This window comes from Meleagris gallopavo, chromosome 14 (assembly GCF_905368555.1).
Source record: "Meleagris gallopavo chromosome 14, MGAL_WU_HG_1.1, whole genome shotgun sequence".
In the NCBI taxonomy this organism is placed as follows: Eukaryota; Metazoa; Chordata; class Aves; order Galliformes; family Phasianidae; genus Meleagris; species Meleagris gallopavo.
Window position 1 is genome coordinate 5195260 of NC_139417.1, and position 21189 is coordinate 5216448.

Consider the following 21189-nt stretch of genomic DNA (forward strand, 5'->3'; position numbering starts at 1 on the left):
CCATGAGAACTCCGCTTTCCTTGAAGATTACTTTCAATAACCCTGCTTTTTTCCTTTCAGAACTTTACTATAAGGACAAACAAAAGCCACCTTAGCAATCATCTCAGACTATGCAGAGTTAACTGCACAGGGAAAATAATACAAACAAGGGAGAGACCATGATTAACACATGCAGCTCTCAGAAACTTACCACAAAGCAAAGTTTTAAATATTCCTACTGTACCTGATTGTCCTGACAGAAATGCAGTATTTCCACATCAGATTCCACATTGCACTGCCATCTCCCTTCATGACCTTCTCTGAAGTGTTTGCAAATTTAAAAGGATTCCAAGTAATGTAAGAAAGAAGTTTAGCAGCACACGACAAAGTTAGTCCAAGGTTCACGCAGCAGCCAAGCTCTGATTCACGATTTCCAAGTGATTCCTCTGACTTCCACTCAGATGAACTCAGAGAGAAGCCAGCTCTCCTCATCTGAAGTCTCGAGTTACTCCTCTCTTCATGATTTACAAGACTCCTTGTTTACATTATTCGAAAGCCAGAGACGATTATTAGAGGCTGTTCAGAAAGCTACATATAATATTGCTCCAAGTTGTCAAGAAAGCAAAATCTATCTATGAAGCATCTACACAAAGTTATTATAAATCACTCCACTTGAAAAAAGAAAAAACACAAATGAAACCAGTCCGGCACCAGGGCCTTAGCAAGCCACTTACTGGAGCTGTGAGGCACACCAAACACGCACTACATCATATTGCTGAAGCTGAATAAATTCCCAACTGTTTGCAAAATTTCTTGTGTACTGTAATAAACTTTGGAGTGCCAAAAGAAGTAATGAGTCATTTTCCAAAGCTGTGTCTGAACAGTTACGATTTTCAGTGGTGAATGTCAGCTGTGACATTCATGACCCAGCCTAGAAATTACATCAAAAATAAAATGATAAAATCTGATTAAAAAACCCCAAACTTATTCACCATTTATGCAGCATTACCTTACTACATTGAAACCTCATAAATAGGTACGTGGCAATTGGATTTTGTCTTCGTATCAATATATAGTCCTCAGAAAGATCCCAAATCCCATACTTGACACAGCACAAATGCTCAGTGATGATAGGGATTTATGAGCAATATTTAGTATCCAGCTTAAATAAAAAGTACCAGCGCAAATAATTTTGCCCTTGGTTTTTGGAGGATTAAGTTGAAGTGCACTTCATTTATCACCAACACTTCCAACTGAATTTAAGCCTCAACAGACACATCTGGAATCACCCTTATAGAATTATTCTTTTTGTTATTAGCATTGCTACCTTTTATTCACTGAAGGATGAGTCCTTGAAATTCTGCCCCGGTTTCTTCAAGACCACCCAGTCAGTCAGTGTTGTTGCTATGACATGACAACTTCCTGAGCCTTAGCTCAGCCCACCAGACCGCATTTCTCTCAGAGGTCAATAGCACAGTTTTCAGGGCTTCTTTTGGATCAAAGACGTTAAATGTGTGTTTATATTATAAAACTTAATTAGGCAAGAAACTAAGTTCATGCTACTTCTTGATAGAACCGGACGCTTTTGTAATTAAATGCCTGTTTTCTGTTGCATAACTCCATTCTGTATAAGATCATTTTATCTAGGATCTTATGGCCAGTACCACTAGGCTGAAATAGGCTCTGTTTCAGTGATTTTCTGACAACAATTCCAGGAATAAGTTACTGATAGCTCGTAAAAAAGTTAGAAAAAGTTCCACAGCATATTGCACATTTTATTTCAGTAGACTTAATAGAGAAAAAATCACATCAAAAAACGTACAGATCTGTTCTTGACATAATCAGTGAGATAGACTTAAATGATGGAAACAAGCCACGCAAGTTCTGGCAGACCAGCTGAATCCAATCACTAACTTGCAAATATGAGAGAAAAAGTGCAAGAAAAGAAAGTACTTCTTACTCTTGTATGATGCACTCTTGGAGTATTTAGTTTAGTATGAACAAGCCCATAATGTCTGAAGTATTAAACTAACAGTAGTTATCTTCAGAGTAGCATAAAAGTATCACACATGCTAGCTGTGTCAACTATACCTTAAATAAATGCTTAAGCATTTATTTCACACATCAGAGTAATTGCTGTGCTTGTACTATGCATTCATTGATTCATACTCAACTGTAACGTTTTGACATTATCAGCATCCACGGAAATATGATTTTATCTGTCTCTAAGAAACAAATAAAGGCAAATATCATACTGAGATCTACAAGAGCTTTTTAAATACAAGAGTATTAATTACCTACTTCATTCAAGTTTCTAGCATTTATGCATGTCCAGTGACCAAATGAATTAAAGTAACATGAGAGTATCATCAGACAAAGCTGAGATGCAGCTGATTTTTTGCTTTCTTTGTTCTTTTAAACGATTGCTGCAGCTTGATAGTGTGGATGGTTCTATAGAACAGCAAACAGTGTTTCAGCTGATTTTGTTCACTAATTCCCAATGCGACCTAGGCAAATCAAGCTAGTCCTCCTCCAAGCATTTACTCTGCAGGGAATAGGAAGCTCAAATTTGGAATTATTTAGAACTGATAGGCAACCTGCAAAGACAAAATAATATACATCCAAAAAACGCTGAACACTGTGCAAACCATAAAACGAGCTGACAAATCTAGTGTTTTGGTTCTACAATTAATTCTTGGATGCAGATAATTGCTGTTTATCCTGGTGTAAACATGAGGAAAAGATTGCTGTGAAGTGCTGCTGGAAATGATATTTGAGAGGCATGCTGTAAGGCTTCATGAGTGCAAGGAAGGCAGTGCTAGATTTGACCAACTGCAGGTGTAATGTTATCAGCCATAGCAGATGATTTCTGTATGTGCACAGATGTGGAGAATGGGTGATTAACTAAAGCCTATGGCTCATTCTGTCTCTCTGATGGGCTGCCTTTTCAGAAAACATTACCTTCATAGTATGATTAGCACAGAGGGAACAGAGCAGATATTAAAGAGGAAATTGACTGATAACTACTTCTTACTATTAAGGAAAGTCTTATTTGGGAATGGAAGAACTTTCCTAGCAGCAGTAAGACAGTACATCCCTTTCGTCTGAGCTGTTTACGTTCTTTTCCTTTGTTCACAGTGACATTACTATGCCTGAAACAAGACGTAGATTAGCATATCAAATGAATTCACTTCTTTGAAGCCTTGTTTGCTTTTACTGTAGGACAAGTCAAGATGAGCCCCAGCACCGCAGGGGCGTTTTGGCATCATGTCTGCTTTTGACACGGATTTTCCATCTTGTACAACAATCATAATCTATTGTAATGATTCCAGCAACAATTTTCTCCCATACTCACACATTTGGCCAAGCAATCACAGCCAATGCAGACTGTGGGCTGGTAACAAGGGCTATTTGGAGACAGATGCTGCCTGGCTGGTTTATTATTCCTCTTTGGGTGTGGTAATAAAAACTTCAGTTATCTCTTCCCCTTGAAATTAAACAACAGATTCCATTCATAGGACATCACTGCATCCACCCAGTCGCACTGTGCATGGAACCATGCTTTGTATGAAGCAGAACTCCCCAAACAGATATTCTTAATTTGATTTATTTTTCCCTTCCCATGATACTCCCTGGAAATCTTTACTCAATTAGTCTTGCCTGCAATCATCTACAGCACAACCCTCACCCATAGCAGTGTCCTGCTATCAGTGTCTCCTCTCAGCTGTCTCCAACCTACCAAGTTGCAACAGGAAGCTGTAAAGAGTGGCTCTGCTGCATTCCCACTTTAGTACATTGGCCTTTCCAAGGCCACTCATCACTTTAAGTGTTTTATTTTCAGTGGATTAATGAAGTGCTTTCCCCTGCATCAGATGGCTGTGTTGTGCCTAGGTTTTCCCACAAGCTTACTTCCATATTTACCAACCCTCTTGGAATTGCGTTTCACCGTAACAGGTAAAACAGGTAAAATAATTCCAAGCTTCATAAAATACACACATCTTTTAAGGAAGAAACCTGTAATTTTGACAATTGATAATTCAGACAAAGACAGTGCTATGATACCAACTTTCCCAGGTGGCTGTGGCTTACAAGGACTCACCCAACAGCTGAGGCAGCCAAGATGATTGTGCACCGTGCTATCCCTGCCCCTCCCACAGGCAGTGCTGCCTCTTGCAAAGCCAGCATGAAGGGCTGCTTACTTCTCCGTTGCCCCAGCTGCTATTGAGCAGGAGCTGAAACTGCTGATGCAGGTGAGCTTGCACCAAGACCACCTGAAAGAGCTGAGACAGACACACTGGCTTTGTTTTGCTGAGTGCCCACAGCTGGAGCAGGGGAATCAAAGTAATTGGAAGGACCACCATCCCAAACCTACTGGAAATAAACTCACCAGAAATTCTCACAGCTTGGCACTTTCAAGCACCTACCAAACGTTTTAGTAACAATACTATGGTACTTCAATGATTTTTATTGCTAAAAAGAACCCAGAGTCACTAATAGCTTGTAACAGGATAAAGCAGAGTAGTTAAGGAAAAATGTTACTGGAGGAGGATAGGGAGGGAATGGACAGAAATGAAGAAGTATTGGAAGATTTTTATATATAAATATGTTTTTACACTTGAAAAAAAAAGCTACTCCAAGCAAAGATGTAACAAGGTACATGAAATGCTATTTGAAAATGCTAGCGCTAAGGCTCCTTTAGAAGTTGTGTGTGGTGTGTTAGAGTGATATTAATAGAAAGGCAATGCTTAATTTGGAGGCTCACATTCTGTTATTCTCCCTGTCTCCTGAGATTCATTCCTGCTTTTCACAGAAGCCTGCACGACAAGTAGAGCTCAAACAGGGAGGTGAGCTGAGCGAGCCAAGCCTCCATCACACAAGTTGTGAGGAAGAAACTGAGCAGATATGGTGTCCTGGGTGATCTGCTTCTGGATAAAGTCCTGTACTCCAGATGCATGCGTCACTTTACACATGACATTTCTATAGCTAAGGTCATCTTACTGCCTTAACTATATGCGGCTTATCCTAAATGAGGTTAATACAACATTCCAAAGAAGAGGGGAAAAAGCATATTGAAGTCTTCATGAGTGAAGAAGGTGATTTGCTCATTTTCCTGAAGTTTCTACCGAGACAAAATGATCAGAAAACAGAATTTAACAGCATTTCTATTATTAAGTAGATTATATTTACAGGGCATTTAACAAAAGGAAATGGTGAGTGCTAAGTTAGCAACCATCACACACATCTCATTGTCAGGAGAGTTCCAAATTTATTTTTAACTTAGGTAGAGCTGCCTTTATATAACAGTTATTACCAATTAAGGAGTTAAAGGAGTCTCCATTTTAGTTTATTTTTTAATATTAAAGAAAAGTCCGACTTCTTGAGCAATTTTGGATATCTTTAAACCCTTAATCTGTAACAAAGCAATGTTTTCCTTTAATAGGGGGAGGGATTTAGATATAATACAATGACTACATTTCTTCCTTTGCCTTCACTGGATTTTCTTTCCTTGCATTTAAGCCTTCTATTCCAATTTCTCAGACGTTATTAAGGACATACAAAGCACCATGTTTTCTGGGGGTTCACAGCATTGACAGACATACCAATCCTTCTGTGGAACAAAGTCAGCACGGTTTTGGCATTTTGCTAAAGGGCATCTCAGCCCAACAAGCTGGCAGGCCTGTGCTACCCAAGAGCCCTCCAGCACCCTTCCAGCTGCAGCTACAGACAGATTCCTCATGTGCCCAGGCCTCCACCATACTCCCAGCACCCTTTTCTGTGACTTAATCTTGGAAGACTATCAAAGGAAGCTCAGAAAGCTTCTAATTCATGTAGGCTCATAGCCAAACGCACAATTAAAATGTGACAGCCCCAGGGTCTGCCCATCCATCAGATGCATTTAAACACAGTAGAGACCAGACATGGAAAGAGAAAAGCCTGGCACACCGCAGGCTCTCAAGGGGCACAGCTAAATGGCAGACATCGTCAACTGCACATCTGCAGGAGTCCCAGCACACACACCGAGGTTCTTCAAAGTCCTGACACAAATCTCAGATTGTGGAAGGTAGAAATCTGCACAAATGTGAAGAATGCAGAACATGATCACTCCGAGTTGGTTCCTGGGTGAAAAATGCTTTGGAAAGGACCAACATCCACTTCCTGCAGACACAGAGAAAAGGCACATATGCAAGGAACCATCTCCATTCTTAAATGCAGATTATCAGTTACAGCAGTGGTAACAGGAGACACCACACAGCCCTTTGTATTTGCACAGGATTTTTGGCAGTCAGCAGCACCAAAGTCCCACAGCAAACTTCAGTGAAGTCAGGGCATGGAAAGGTAAGGGGTCCTGAAAGATGGCTGTCTGCATAGGAAAGAAGAGCATCCCAGAGAGCTAAGAAAAACTAGGAGTGTGAATAGAAGGTATATGGACAAAGCACATTGAATACTTTTATGAACACTGTCAGATACATGGTAGAATTAATTGCATTAAAATGAAGGGTATAATCACACTAAAAAGTATTTGGGGTGTTTTAATTTACTGGCTTAAAATCACTACTTCCCTGAGTGTAGACAAGGCATTTTCATATTTTATTTATTTACTCAATGGCTTCCTTTTCATCATTTTTATGCTGAATATGGGAATGCTGCAATCTGTGCTTTTTGCTGGCTGTGCTTCAGGAGGGTGTTGGATTTGTGGGATAAAGAGGAGGAGACAATTGTGTGCTCTCAGCTGCTCTGTGATTGCATAAACACTGCCAGCATCAGCCTCCTGGGAGAGCTGTGCTATAGGCACTCTGACTCAGTCCTGCTCTGGATGAAGTCACTGTCAGCGGAAGCAACTATTTGTTTCTAACATCATATATGGTGAACTCCAAATGCAAGTTCAAGACAACTTCAGTACTTATCCCACACACTCCGCTATTATTTTGTTCAAGACAGATTGCAAAGGAACTCACAGTTCAAATGAGAGCCAGAAGTAAAGCAAACCAGCTGACATCACTGTCAGTGTGAACAAAAGAAATCCTTGCTCTCATGAACAAGAACCCAAAGATTTATTTTTCTTGCTTGCTGTTGGTGAGATTTGTCACTACTGTACAGCTATTGTTTCCAGGGATGTAAGATCACAATAGGTAAATAACGTATCAACAGCCTTTATCAAATCTTATTTCAAATAATGGATTTAAAAATAGTGTTCCCTTTACCTAAGTAGTAGCACATGACCACTGAGACAGGTGTCTGTTGTTTATGCTGTGCTTTACTTAAAGGAAACAGCCTTGCTCCTTGCCTGCCAGCAGCAGAGTTGTCTGACACATCTGAAGCCATCCCACATCATCTATAGGCAGAGTCCATGGTATCAATACCAGAGGTGAGAAACAAAGACTATCAAAGCACTTTTTTTAAAAAGAATTCTTTTTGACAAAGTACCCAGATGACAATCCTGACATAGATCACTTAAAGCACATTTGCCATCATTGGAACTGCATCTAAATCAGGGCTGGCAATTCATTTAACGGCTTCAAACACTACAAATTTGTCTTGGATAACAGAATAGCAAAGAGGATGAGCCAAGAGCTGCAGGAGCCCCGCAGAGCTTGATGCTTGATATTAGAGGGGCTTAAGCAGCTTCTGAGACTCAGTTACTTTGTGACATTCTGGTATAGCAGCAGTAAGCTGCTCCTGCCACGAAAAGTTATGAAAGTGTTTTCACTTATAATCATCACTGAAACATCCTAGTGGGACTGAATCATGCACCAAAATATAGACCTGCTCTTGTCTGGAGATGGGCTTAAGCACATGATTCAGTCTATCCTGAATCACAATGCTGGCATTGCCAGTCCCAACTGGAGACCAGCAGAAACAATTCCAGCTAATTCCCACTTCAAACAACCTGCCATTCCTCCTGATCTGAGTCCATTGGGGTGACTGTAGTCAGAGGCTTGCTGGAAACACCCGACTGCTCTATAAGAGACTCCTGCCTCCTTTGGAGTGAGCAAATTGTAAAAAAAAAAAAAAAAAAAAAAAAAAAAGGAAATGGAGAGATCATTTTTAAAAATGACTTTTTTTTTTTTTTTCTTTTTTAATATGTCCTCATCTTTAAAGAGTATTGCAAGAAGTGAGAGGAAAATCCTGGGAGAAAAAATCCCCCTTCCAAAGTACAGGTTGCGATCGTCTTCACTGGCAGACAATTCTCACCTTATACTTTCTCTTTAATGCAATGCTAGCGGTAACAATTTCTCACACGGGCCATTACACAGCAGCTGGCAGAAGCACAGCACGATGCATCTCCCAGCTACAGAAATCTTCACTTCCACGTTAAATCTGAAGTCACGTGATTTTATAATAATTCTCCAAGTAAGCACGAGATATTCATCCTCAAGATCACACAGCAACCCTACAGTGATTTGTTCATCTTACATTTAATCTACTATAGAAATTCATCTCCACACTTCTAGTATTTGTATTCAAAGGATACCAAAGCCCAGCGCGTGAAGGGCTATAGCACTGACCAACACACAGCCACTGCTAAAGACAAAGAGCTGAAATTTGATTTCCATAAATTAATGAATTATCTATCATTTCCGTACCGGTTCTACCTCAATGCCCCAGCTTGCTCTGTGCAATCTGCTGTCCCTTGGATAAAAGCAATCTGTTTGCTCAGGTACATGAGGTTGGAGGCACTGGCGCAGTTAGCTGGGCTGAATTTTGGTTTGTGAATATGCCACATCCTGGCTAGGGAAGCCACAGCCAAAGTTAAGAAGTAGGCTAAAAGCACAGTTTGTTTTGTCCTATTTCTCACTTTCCCCATGCTGAGAAAATATACCTGACTGAATTCATTATCACAAGGGACTGAAAACTGCACAGAAGCCCTGGGATGGGTGTCTGCTCTCAGATGGGTTTCTTGTCAGGAATGTCACAGGCACAGCTTGGAACAGAGTTTTGGAATTGCATTTCTGCTTTGAGTGTCTGGCTACATTAAGAAACTGGCACCTCAGAAGGCAAAAATTGTTCTGTTTCTACCCTGTCCCATCATCCAGAATTGCTGATCTCTTGCCCAGCAGGCACTGCAAGCACAGGCAGGGACACACTTGCCCTGTACCCTTCTGTGCTCCCAGCCCTAGCAGCAGGGACAGCCCTCCCCTCCACAGCCTTGCTCTCATGCGGCTGAGGAAGAACCCCTTCCCAGCCAGGTGCATGGAGTGCAGACCCTGTAGTGGCATCCACTCAGCTGTCTGATTCAGGCAACAGGCCTGATCCCATAAGACGTCCCTGAGTAACAAAATCCAAAACCACAACTCGACTTCTGAAATACAGCAGCATGCCACGGAGCTTCTGAACTGACAAGAAGCATTTACTGTGGTTCTCACCATTGAGTACAACTGAAAATAGAAGTCATGCTCTGCTCAGACAGGCCACAAAAGGGAACAGAAGAGCAGTCCCATTGCTTGCCATGCTGGCTGTCTGCACCCCGCTGGCCTGGGTGAGTGCACAAGGAGTGACAGGCAGAGCTCACAGGGAAGAGGCATCCCACAGCAATGCGCCTTGAGAGGGCTCTTGTACAGCCTCCCCATGCCTGAAGTCACCTGCTGTCCTACCACCACTTGCACACTGTGAAGGCCTTGGTGCTCAGTACTGCTTCCCTGGCACCTTGGCACTTCCCTGACCTGGCACTGCACCTCTGCACACGAAGCTGTGGCCAATTCCAGGTGACACTGGTGGCAGAAGGAATGTCATGCAGAGATGCTGACAGAGAGTCTGCTCCTGTCTCCACTTTCTGGCACTTGCTTTCCCCTTCATCCAGGTGAAACAGAGGGCAGGCAAGAACCCTACATAATACTAACAATTCAACAAGTAAGCCTCACATGAAGGAACTGTTCATTGAGTCCTATTTTGATTATCTTATTTCATATATAAAAAAAGAAAATGTATACACATGAACACAAAAAACATTTTGGCTCTTGTCCAAGAGTCTTTTAGACAGCTTACTACTACTGACAGAAACAAAGTAAGTCTAAAGAAAGTGCTTTTTTTTCTTTTCTTTTTTTGTAAGTGGTCTTTCCTGCATTTTGTTTCTTTATTCATTCCGTACCATTTGCTTTCCTCACTCATTTGTCACTCTGCCTTAATCAAGTTACTTTGTTTAAAATGTGAGAAAGTTGAAACTTCAATTCTCCTTTTCTAACAGGAAAACACGACAAGAATAAGGTACTTCTATCTGATATTTACATGCTTAGGCTCTTTTTACTTCTGCTCATACAAACGCACTCCAGGAGGACAGTTCAAACGCATGCAAGGTTTGATGATAAACAAATTAATGTCTGGAAGGATGCAAATGGAAAGTCCTTAGGTACTGCAGAGGTTTCCATTAGGAGATGCAGAATAACCCTAGGGTAATTTATTTGCAACAAAGCTGGGAGGTCGCCAGGAATCCAAGACATAAAGCTTAAGTTTAGCTGTATTTGCTTGCACCAAAACCGTCTGCCTATGTTTCTTATTTTACATGGATTCTCAGCGAGGAAGATACGACAATGGACTGGGAATAGGTTGGAACTTTTTTTGTTCCAACCTATTCCCTAAAAATGAAACTTGTGAAAAGCTGTAATAGAATAAAGCTATCTTTTGAAACTTCAGCAGCCAATGGTCACAGATGAAGTTCCTATATTACTCAGTGCCAGAAAGTAGGGGCACCCCTTAAACCTTGAAAAAGGTTGGAATGGTTCCCTTTTCCAGCCTCCAGTCACTGCATGAAAAATTCAACTGCAATTAGCATTTAGTACAAAGCACTTTCTGTAGGCTGACAATAGATAGTCAGACCACAAAGTGTACATAACAAGAACAGAATTCTATTTTAAATTGCATGGGTTATGTTAACAATGAAAATATCTCCACTTTTCCCCCCAGAAAATTCAGAGACATACAATTGCCATTGGTAGTGTAAATCAAGAGTAAGAAAACAGAAGTTTAGATTAAAAAACAGTGAGCTAAGTTCAGGGACACGTTAAATGGAATTGCTTATTTTGCTGTTCCATTAAATAGGCAAGCTGAAAGCATCTGACACCCAGTGCTATTCTTTACGATCCCTATTCACCATCAATCATTTAAGCTGTACGTCAGGCCCGCCTCAGTGAAGCTCCCATTGCTCTGAATGACTGTGATGTGCACTTTACACCAAGAGGGAAATGAAAGATGAACTATTATATTACTAAATATCTCTGAAAGAAAAGAAGGATCTTTGCATTATGTAAATTTCCATGACATTTCAATTAATCTCTGTGCTATTTGCAGTCTGTAAACTGCACAACACAAGCTACTATGCCTAAGGATTAAGTATCAGAGAGTAAAGTACCAACCCAGTCCTAATTGAGGTGATTCGACTCAAAGTAAGCGGTAAAACCAAACAGCATCCTCACCTTTCACATCTGCACGCAGAGACAAAAGTGGCTGATAATGAAAGCAATAAAAAGGCAGCTTTACAACCTTTGTCACAAGTTCTGATTAATTCCCTACCACTCCCTTTTCCCATGTACATCTGCCTTTCGGCAGCAGAGCAGCACAGTGAGTAAAAGCTCCGAGGGCATCGTGTGCGGCAACACAGTCCTGAAAGGAATGCCCGAGTTAACGTTTTCTTACCTTTTATAGAAGCCGTGGAGAGGCTGGAGACACAGGAACTGCCAGTAATCCAAGCAGAAGGCCTTTAACTTCAGCATTTTCAAAGAACTGTACTGCAGCAAGCGGATCCTGCAGTTAGATTTTAACACCACGACTCTTCTTCTTCTTTTTTTTTTTTATGTGAATGACTTCAACCCAGCGCAACGCACTGCTCCCCTTATTGCCGCACACGAGCGTTTCTAAGTGCTGGCGGTGCGGCAGCCGGCGCACATGGCACAGCACCTGCACGGCACAGCACCCACTTCGATACAAAGAGGCAGCGCACAAAGGCTACGGCTCACAGACGCTCTTTGATCTCACTGCAGTTTATCTTCCCCAAAGTATCCGATGCCACCGGCTAGCTGTTGTTACACACAAATCCCGCTTCTCCTTTTGGCTATTTTAGGCCACTCGGATGGCCCTCCGGACAAATAACGTGTCTGCGTTCCAGCTAAGGCTGCAGAAGGAGCTTTGCAAAGCATCCTGAGAGCTTGCAGAACTTATGAGAAGGCAAGCAATTATCTCAATCAACCTCACAACTGCCTGTAATCACAGCAGCGCTACGATCCCATCACATGGGAACGGCAGTCCCCCCGCTCTTTTTTTTTTTTTTTTTTTGTTGTTGTTGTTGTTGTTGGTCAAATAAAGCAGCACACAACTCCGCGCATCAGCTCCTCCCGTGTAAATCACACCAGCCCCATTGTCTGCCAGCACCTATGAGAACTGTGGGCTCCTTATGACGGGAAAAAAAAGACCAAAACCAGCCCCCAAACCCGTAGCGCAGACCCTCCCCCTCTCCATCCCCCCTCCGCACCGCACCGCGCCGCTCTCAGCGCGCAGCAGCGCCCGGCGCAGGCAGCCCGGCGGGGCGCGTTGCCGGGCAGCGGCAGCACAGCGCGCCCCCAGCAGCGGGCAGCCCCGGCCTAGAGGGCACTTGGCTTGGATTTAGAATCTCCGGCCAGACGTGCTAAAAGCACACTGCTTTTGTTCTGAAGAAACGGCAGTCCAAACTGATGTTCTGTCTCTAATAGAATACCCGGCCGATTCTCCCACCTTTCCGTTCCCCTCGAGCCCACAGCGCAGGTTCTCTCCTCGCGGGGTGCCCGGGCAGGAGCTCACATGGGAGCCGCGGGGCTTACTGACACGGGATGGCTTTAGAAGCAACGCAAGGCACACGAGCCCTGCTGGACACTGACCAGGTCATATGCCTGCCGCACTGCCAGAATCACCTTTCCTGAAAGTACAGTTTGGGTGAGGTTTGAAAGTCAGCAACAGGAGCCACTGGGGGTATTGCTCACTATCAGTAGAGGAGGGAAAGAATTATACACAAATAACAAGAGAACCAAGGGCAGAACCCAAGGAAACATGAAACAAAACTAAACATCTCTTCTGTTGCGCTTTCTTCTTTTTTACCATCATTATGCTGTTTAAACAGAAAAGCCTCAGCAGTTTGGTCAACCAGAGCCCCTCAGGAGTGCAGGCACATCCGAGCCCCCCAGGCCCACGCAGGGTGGTAATTCGGGGCCCTTTGGGTCTGCCTTTACTCATTGTCACCATTTGGTACCACAGGCACCTTGCAACACCCTGAAACACAGTTGTGGAAGGTTAGTCAAAATTAAATTGTAAGTTAGCTGCTTCTTTACTTCTTTAAAGAAACCACTGATCCTTACTCAGATATATTATGCTTAGGCAACAACCTTCAAACATTTGCATGTCACAATTTCTTGTACTTCCCTAGAAACAGACTAGGATGGGCAGTGGGAATGAATTGATCACAAAGAAACACCTTGCAAAAAAAAAAAAGCAAAGAAAGAAGCGCATTTCATTTGCATCTTTAAAAAAATAATCTTAAAAGACATTCCCTTAAAAACAATCCCCAGCCCCTGCCTGGTGCCTGCACTCGCTCCCTGGGATTTCTTTCACACCAGCAGCAGAAATTATTGAAGTGATTCCCAAGAAAACAATTGCTCACATTTAATAAGCCAGCCCACTAACAATATGACACACACCATGAGATTTCCAGCCTACTTTTCTTCCTGCTCTCTCATTCTCCTGGGCTTCAGTAGCTTGGCAGTTTTCCAGAAAGTGATACCATCAAGCTAAATGTTACATTTTCATATCAAAATCTTCCAACCCAGTGTTCCATCCCTAATATAGGCCTGTGCTTTGAAGGGACAGTTTTATTTGAAGGGGAGCTGAGCAAAAGCCCTTTGGGATTCTGTGGCTGCTGGCACCTCCCCAGTCTCCCTGCTGCTGAACTCTGACTTTGGCTGAGATGGCACTTTCTCATTTTGGTGGTGTTTGATGGCAGTTACTGCTTGTAATGCACCAAGAAAATAACATGGAAACCTTATCCTCTTTTAGAACAAATGGATGGCCAAAAAATGTTTACCTTTGAGGTTTTCCCTATCTGAACATTCTTCTGTCTGAACTTCTTGAGATTCCTCAAGAAACACCCCAAAGCAGCAAGGAAGGACTTGCTCCGTAACCAAAGCCAGCTACTCTCAGGATCAAGAAAGAAGGGGAAAGCCATACAGAGACAGTTAACTTCATGAGACATCATCTGAAGTTTTGATGCCCAAATGAGACTTCTGAGAAAACACATCCTTTGACTATTCACATTGCAAAGTGATTTCTTTCTGTCCATCATACACTTTACTGGGGGGGGGGAGGGTGGGGAAGCTATTTGTCACCTTAATTGCTTGCTTCTAAATACTGGACTTCTAGTGAGATAAAGCCATGTACCCATGAATTTTCTGACAGCAACCAGCACTGATTATACTGCTCCGCATGCAGACAAAATGCTAATTAGGGCTTTTGCAAATGAAAAGCACCATGTTCTCAACACAGTCTTCATTTTCACTTGTCTTCCATAGGAAACCAACAAAGAAAATTAAGCTTCATCTCACGCTTATGCCAGTATAAAACTAGTTCTTTCAGAAAGGCGTTTACTGCTACCCTTGACCTAGAATTCCCAGGCCTAATAGGGCAGTAATTTCTGGCTGAGCTGCAGCTTCAGCACGGTACCATAAGTGAGCAGCATGCTGGAAATGTTTGTAGTCATTTAGAGTTTAGCTAAGGAGAGGCAGCTCTGGCAGCAATCTACTGAAGACTCTGACAACTCTTTCAAAATGAGCCATTAAAATAAAAAAGGCAAGATAAAACATACAGTGTAAAAGTCCCAGTTTTAGGGATGGCTGCCTTGGCAACCTGGGAGGCTGAAGTAAAGCTGTCCTCTGATGAGGAAGCGTGTTGTATAAAATAAACCCACTATGAAGTCAATGCAGGAAAATCAACTTGTCTAGCTACATAATTTTTAATTCTTGATAAAATACATACATTCAACTATTATACATCTTTACTTACTTGCACCCTTTATCATGATATGACAGGAAGAATCCTGAAAATATTTTACTTGTGTGGAAGTCTACTTGTGTTTCTGCCTACTTACAGAGCACAGAAACAGGAAGCCTGCAGCAAGAGAGCTGTTTTCCATAAGTCCTTCTGACTCCAGGAGGAGTACTTCTGTAGCCACAGACAAGAACTTCAAGCTAATGATTCATAGGTTGTGGAGCTACAGCATGTCATGAGAATAAGATCATGCAGTTCCCTACTAATTCCATGACATTCATTGTGCACACCACATTAAGGAGCAAGGACTGTACAAAGTATAGTTAATATCAGATTTTGTGCAAATGAACAGGCCCTGAAGTAGCTTCTTGAAGGCCTCAGTTATAGAATACAGTGGCATGTACAGCCCCTGTAAGCTGCAGCCCTTTCTTGACAGTGGAAAAATGGAAAACAAATACTGTTCATGTGCAAGTGAATGGGAAGCTTTCCTAGGTTGCTCCTAAAAAAAAATAAATAAGAGATGTTTTCATGTTAGAGGCTCTGCAAAACCAGACCTCTCTTTTAGGACTTTTGATGCATTTCTGGGTGCCACATCAGCAAGAATCCCTTCCTGACTGGGGAAAATGGAAAGAGAAACATGAACAGAGCTCTTGGGCTCTGCTGCACCACTGTAACACCCAGATGCGATGGGGATATGTAGGGAATCAGGGAAGAAACAAAGGGGTTCTCCCTGCCTTCTCTTTGCTCAAGAGGAAGCTCGGCTGCCTACACGTGCTCTGACAAGTTATTTTGCTTCACAGAGATCTTTGATTTATTCAGCTTCCCCAGAAATTATTGGGGAATTTATTATTATTAATTGCCACTTGACAATATTCTTCATTCTTGGTTACTAAACCTTTTGAAATTGCCAAAGTTTCACGAGGATAGTAAGATACCTGCTGTTCTGTTTCTGAATGTCTGCTCTCTAAACAGATTAACGCTAGTTGATCATTCTGTTACAGAAGATGATAAACAGGCCACAAAAATGTGAACATCAGAAGTAGGTGTGATAATACTACAGAAGACTCTCCTTGGTTCAAGAATCAAAATCTTTTCGGACACCAGCTGAAAGCTGAGAGAGGACCACTCAAAATATCCTGGAAGTATACTGTGTGCAGTCTGAAAATGTTTGTGCAAAACATAGTATGCATACGTAGCATGTCATTTTGTACAGGTTTTTCTCTTCTCAATGGATATAAGCCCTTTTCCATATTAGCCTTATTCTTTACAACACTGGACTCCTTTCTCATCTCCCAGCTGTATGACTTCCCAGCTGACAGGCAGAACACAAGTGCAGTCTACACAGATCCAGCAGAAATAAATGATCTGTTGGGTGGGGAATCTATGCATAACTGAAATTAAACAAAATAAGATATCCAGGTCACAATGTTCCAGAGAAGCCAAGATCTAGAAGAGTGGTTTTAATTGGGCAAAACTTACCTTGCTGATGAAGACTGGAACTTGATGAGCATGAGGCAAGGAAAGTAGCCTAGAAAATATTATTTGCTTGATAGGACACTAGATGGATTCAGATTAACTGGTACCTTCTGTTTCACGGGTCATTCAAAGGAAAATTATTAAAAAATATTCCCTTTAATATTGCCTAATCACAGTTTCAGGTTTATTCTTACTTGACCTACTGAAGTCAGTTAGATTTTACACGCTGTTTCTTCAATTATTTTACCCTAGGAAAAACATCACTGTTTCTGTTGATGACATCTGGAAGATTCTTTAACATCTCCTCTATGACTGTTTTATTTTAAAGCTTCTAAGTGTCATAACATTTTTTCATTCGTAGTTAAAAATCAGCATTTTCACTCCCTCATTTGGTAACTACAAGATATTTCTTTTCCGTTTTCAAAATGTAAAAGGACTTTTCACATGCAAATACATCTACTGCCAAATTAATTTTTATAAAGACAGTTCTGTGAAACAACATGTATTCTCAAAATCATTTATTTGCTTTAGCATAAGAACACAGAAGTTTTATGGAAGTGCATGGAATAAAGAGAGAAGTCTTGAAACCCTACTAACTTGCAGTTTTAGAAGGTAGAATATAAGCTAGAATAATAAACTTTTGTTTGAAATATAAAGAAGTGCAATCAGGGATTCCATACCAGTTTGCATCACTCTGCTGCAAGCTTAAGAAAAGAATGCAACCCACTGAATGCATACTAATGAGACCAGTGCCATCAAAATTAGCAGTGTGAGTGAAACTTTATGATTTATGGGGCCATGCAGCAAGGGCAGAGACCACAGTTGGTGGAGAGTAAGTATTGCAGTCTCATTTTTCAGGAAAATAAGAGAAAAAAAGAAAATATTCACAGGTTTGTACAGTGCTTAGCAACTTAAAACCACTAAATCACTACATTTTCTAGTAAACATGTATTTGCACTCAAACTAAATTTATACAGTTTCCCACCGAGTTTAACCTCTTCTTACATCTCCTCAATTCTTCCTTATCTCCCTCACTGACATCCTCCCACAGAAAAAAATCATTATAATGAAAGGCATTGTAATAAAACCTGCTGTTCTCACAAAGGTTTGCCTTGCCTGGAATAAAGATGGCAGCAGTACTTTTCTCTGAGGTAAGGTTCCCAGAGCCACGTACGTCAAACCAGCTACAAGATTCTTGCTCAAGTAAGATTTCAGAAAGACTGAGGGGAGTGGAAAGCTGACTGCTTCCTGCATTGTCCCGCCACACAAAGAAACAGCGTGCTGGCAACAACACTGCAGTCAAATCTGCACGTCCACTGTGACTATGCTGAGCTGAAGACAAAGGTAATATTACTCACAGGAGCTCGTGGGCATTTTTTTAGGAAATGGCAGTAAGACACACACTTCACTTTCAGAATATTGCACACTGGGAGATGAATGAGAGAGAGAAGGCCCATATATTTGCACAAGGGTAAACAAAGCAGTTCCCAATAATGCTGTGTCCAAGCAAACTTAAAACTACAGTGTGCAAAAGTCTGCATCCTCAAAAGCAAACACCTTGGAAAGGAAAACATCTACCTGACAACTGTCAGTTTGGGAGAAAAGGACTTTGCCCCTCATTAATCAAAGGAAGCTCACGAGCGATGCACACTTTAATGCGCAGCTACGACAGTAAAACATTCAAAGTGCCCATCTGATATGCAGTGTTAAAAATACTAGCATTTTTTTCTTAACTGAGTGATCAAATGTCAGTCACTGTGATGGACTCATGTGGCTCTAATTTCTTAACTCTTATGTGTGATTGCATGAAAACATGAAACAATTTAAAAACAAGTAACATTTAAACAAAATGAGTACTGTTACTGAACTACCAGGGATGATCGGATCTTTTTAGCACAACTTAGGTTTATAAAAATCTGAGAGATGGTTTTGCCATGTGCAAGCACAAGCATGCCCTCCCTGTCCTTCAAGGTCCTCTGAGAGCAAAACCACAGTGTTTAAACCAGAACTGAATTTAAGTTGGAAACCCTGAAAGAAAGAGTTATCCCTACTTAAAAACAGAAAAATCTGAATGCTTGGTCAATATGCCTTCACTAATTACACATCGTAAGATAAAGTTACGTGATGTAAAGCTGATACAGATTGGAGTTCACTGCTATTATTCCAAACCTAACATTAACTGCAGTTGCACTGCTACAGTACCTGAGTGGATCGGTGGAGATGCTGCTTCCTGTTTCCAGTGAAGTCCTGAGATGATAGCAAAAGAATAAAATTATAAAATATTAAAGCAATTAAAAAAAAAGTCTATAAATTCAGACAATAACTTTGTTATCTTCATTTTTACAGACATTATACAGTACCTAGCATGACATTAAATATAGTTGCAAAAAAACAAGAACCAAGCAAACATACAAAAAACCCAGAAGCTATTTCCTATTCATTAGTGAAAGGAGATTTAAAGAAGCATCTTTAGGCAAAGAGTGATCAAATATGACTGACAACACTTGGCTACATGAATACCTGACCAAGTTGTACTGCATGCACTATTACAGTGAACATTTCCAGAACATCTGTTCTATTTTCCTTCTTGCACTGTGTGCTCTGGCAATAAAATCTCAGCTCAATCCAGCTGTGACAGTACAGCAGGACCTTGCAATAAACCAACATAGAGTAGTACAGCCTTCCTTATGAAATGTCAAAAAGCTTTACACTGTTGAAATCTTCAGGCCATGCAAACATCTTTGTAGCTGTGAGCTCATTCCTCAGCAGACACACCTGCATGTTGTTTGCATGAACCCGGCCCAGAGCACACGCTGCCCTTCAGCACACTGTGAAGTTGATTCTTGCTTTAGGTAAGTAATTTCAAGATCCGAAAAGTGTTCTTGCCCCATGGCATACTGGCTAAGAGAACCCCAGAATAGGACAGCACAGAACCAAATCACAGTCACAGAACAGCACTGCAGCTTACAGCATGTGCTCACAGCCACACTGCTTTCATCCTCTGTACATCTGCTCAGCAAAAATAACAGTGGCACACAACAGGGAGCTGGGTGAAGCTCTCCTGTGAGACTCTTAGGTGATTTTGTTCTCTGGTGGCTTCTCTCACACCAGGCAACAGATTTCTCGCATGCATTTACTAACAGAACGGTCAGCCTTCAAATCCTTGGGCTTCTTCTTCTCTCTCCAGAAAGGCAACTACAATTGCTGCAACAATTCCCAAAGAATTATTGCAGCAGGAAGTTTTAAGATACAAAGTACAACTCCACTGCTGTTTAAATAGCAGCACTTTAACATGAAGCGTGGCATTACTAAACTTGCTCTCATTGTGCATCACTTTAGGTTTATTATAAACATCCATAAGACAAAATTAAATTTTTAGAGTAAAAAGAAAACAGCATTTCCACAGGCTATAAGATGATGTTAGCCAAAGGCTCACAATGAACTTTCCACCATCATATTAAGTACCATTTTAAATAGTTGTTTGTACTTATCTATTTCCATCCCTTACCCAAGCTGCCATTGGTCAACTTCTCTGACAGTCATGAATGTGTATGGTTACAGATGCTCACACAATTAGCATTAGAATTGCCTTCATTATATTTACCGAGGTTATTTGTAAATCAATTGCAAACTTCACTTTTAATACCAAGATTACGGGTGTGGTTACACACAGCAAGAGGGCTGTGCGAGAGGAGGCGGCCATGGGCACAGCCTGCACAAGAATCAGCTGCACAGGAATGGAAACAAACCACGCTGCCCAAATAACTGCAGTGCAGGCAGAGATTTAAAACAGACGTGAGGAGCTTTTCCCACCCTGTAATTTGTTTGCTCTCAGAGTTCAGGATCTGTGAATACCAACGCACTTTGATGGGTTGGTTTACACGTGCTGGCTATTTGTTCGTTTAACAATTGGAAAGGGCGAACCTAATTTCTTTATAATTAAGTTTAAACTGCTTAACAATCTGCTGCCCAAGTGCCAACCTGCTCACCGGATGGACTTTTTGCCTCACTGTTAGCAAAGATTCAGAAACATTCTCTGAACAGTTCTAGCCCTTATTGCTATAAATAAATCCTGACAAGACTCTGTGCGAGGTACAATGCACCATGCATAACGAAGAGATGGTAATGACACAAGGCCCAGCTGATTAGCCTCCACCCATGCAGCTTGGATTGTGCCAAGTGACACTGAGCACTCTGTGACCTCAGGGACTCCTCGCACAATCACAAGGAGCAGGATTACAGCTTCATTAGGAATAACTTGTTTTCCATCAGGAGAAGGCCCCCTGCGGTAAGGCTCCCCAACAAATGCATGCTTTGTTGTCAGGAGATGCAGATCTTTCTGAACACACAGGAAGAGAGCTCAGTTTCCACAGCAAAAACGCCCATCTTGAGGCCACCCCTAAACAGGGCTAAAAGGATCTGAATTTCCTGAGAGTTTTCCAGAAATTTTCGTGCTGCTGCCAACAGTGTTGTGCTGTGCTGTTAGTAACAGTGTTTGTGCATCTGGTAACTGCAGTTAAGAACACATAATGCCACAGATCTAATTGATTTGGCAGCTGGCAGCCACGATAGCTGCTGACACACTTGGGCCCAACCCAGACTTGGGTCTGGTGGGTGCTGGGCAGTGCCATGCCATGCAGGGTTCTGGGCAGGCTGCTGCAGGGCACGTGGGCAGAGCAGTGCCCAGCCTGGGAAGGTCTCTGTGCTAGAGAACTCCCATCCATGTACAATTCACTT

At 41.8% G+C, this 21189-nt stretch overlaps 1 protein-coding gene across 10 annotated transcripts in view; it reads right to left on the reverse strand.

Moving 5' to 3' along the window:
- The window catches only part of IQSEC1 (IQ motif and Sec7 domain ArfGEF 1), a 317278-nt gene that overhangs the window by 128218 nt on the left and 167871 nt on the right, over positions 1–21189 (reverse strand). The window contains exon 3 of one of the 10 annotated variants that reach the window (XM_031555537.2): positions 18655–18699. The exons of 6 other annotated variants lie outside the window; for them this stretch is intronic. In XM_031555537.2, coding sequence (XP_031411397.1) covers positions 18655–18699 — 45 coding nt within the window. Of the gene's footprint in view, positions 1–223; positions 680–11387; positions 11516–11607; positions 12216–18654; positions 18700–21189 lie in introns of those variants that run through there. 3 more of the 10 variants (XM_010718450.4, XM_085236056.1, XM_010718448.4) reach the window with 3 other exon arrangements.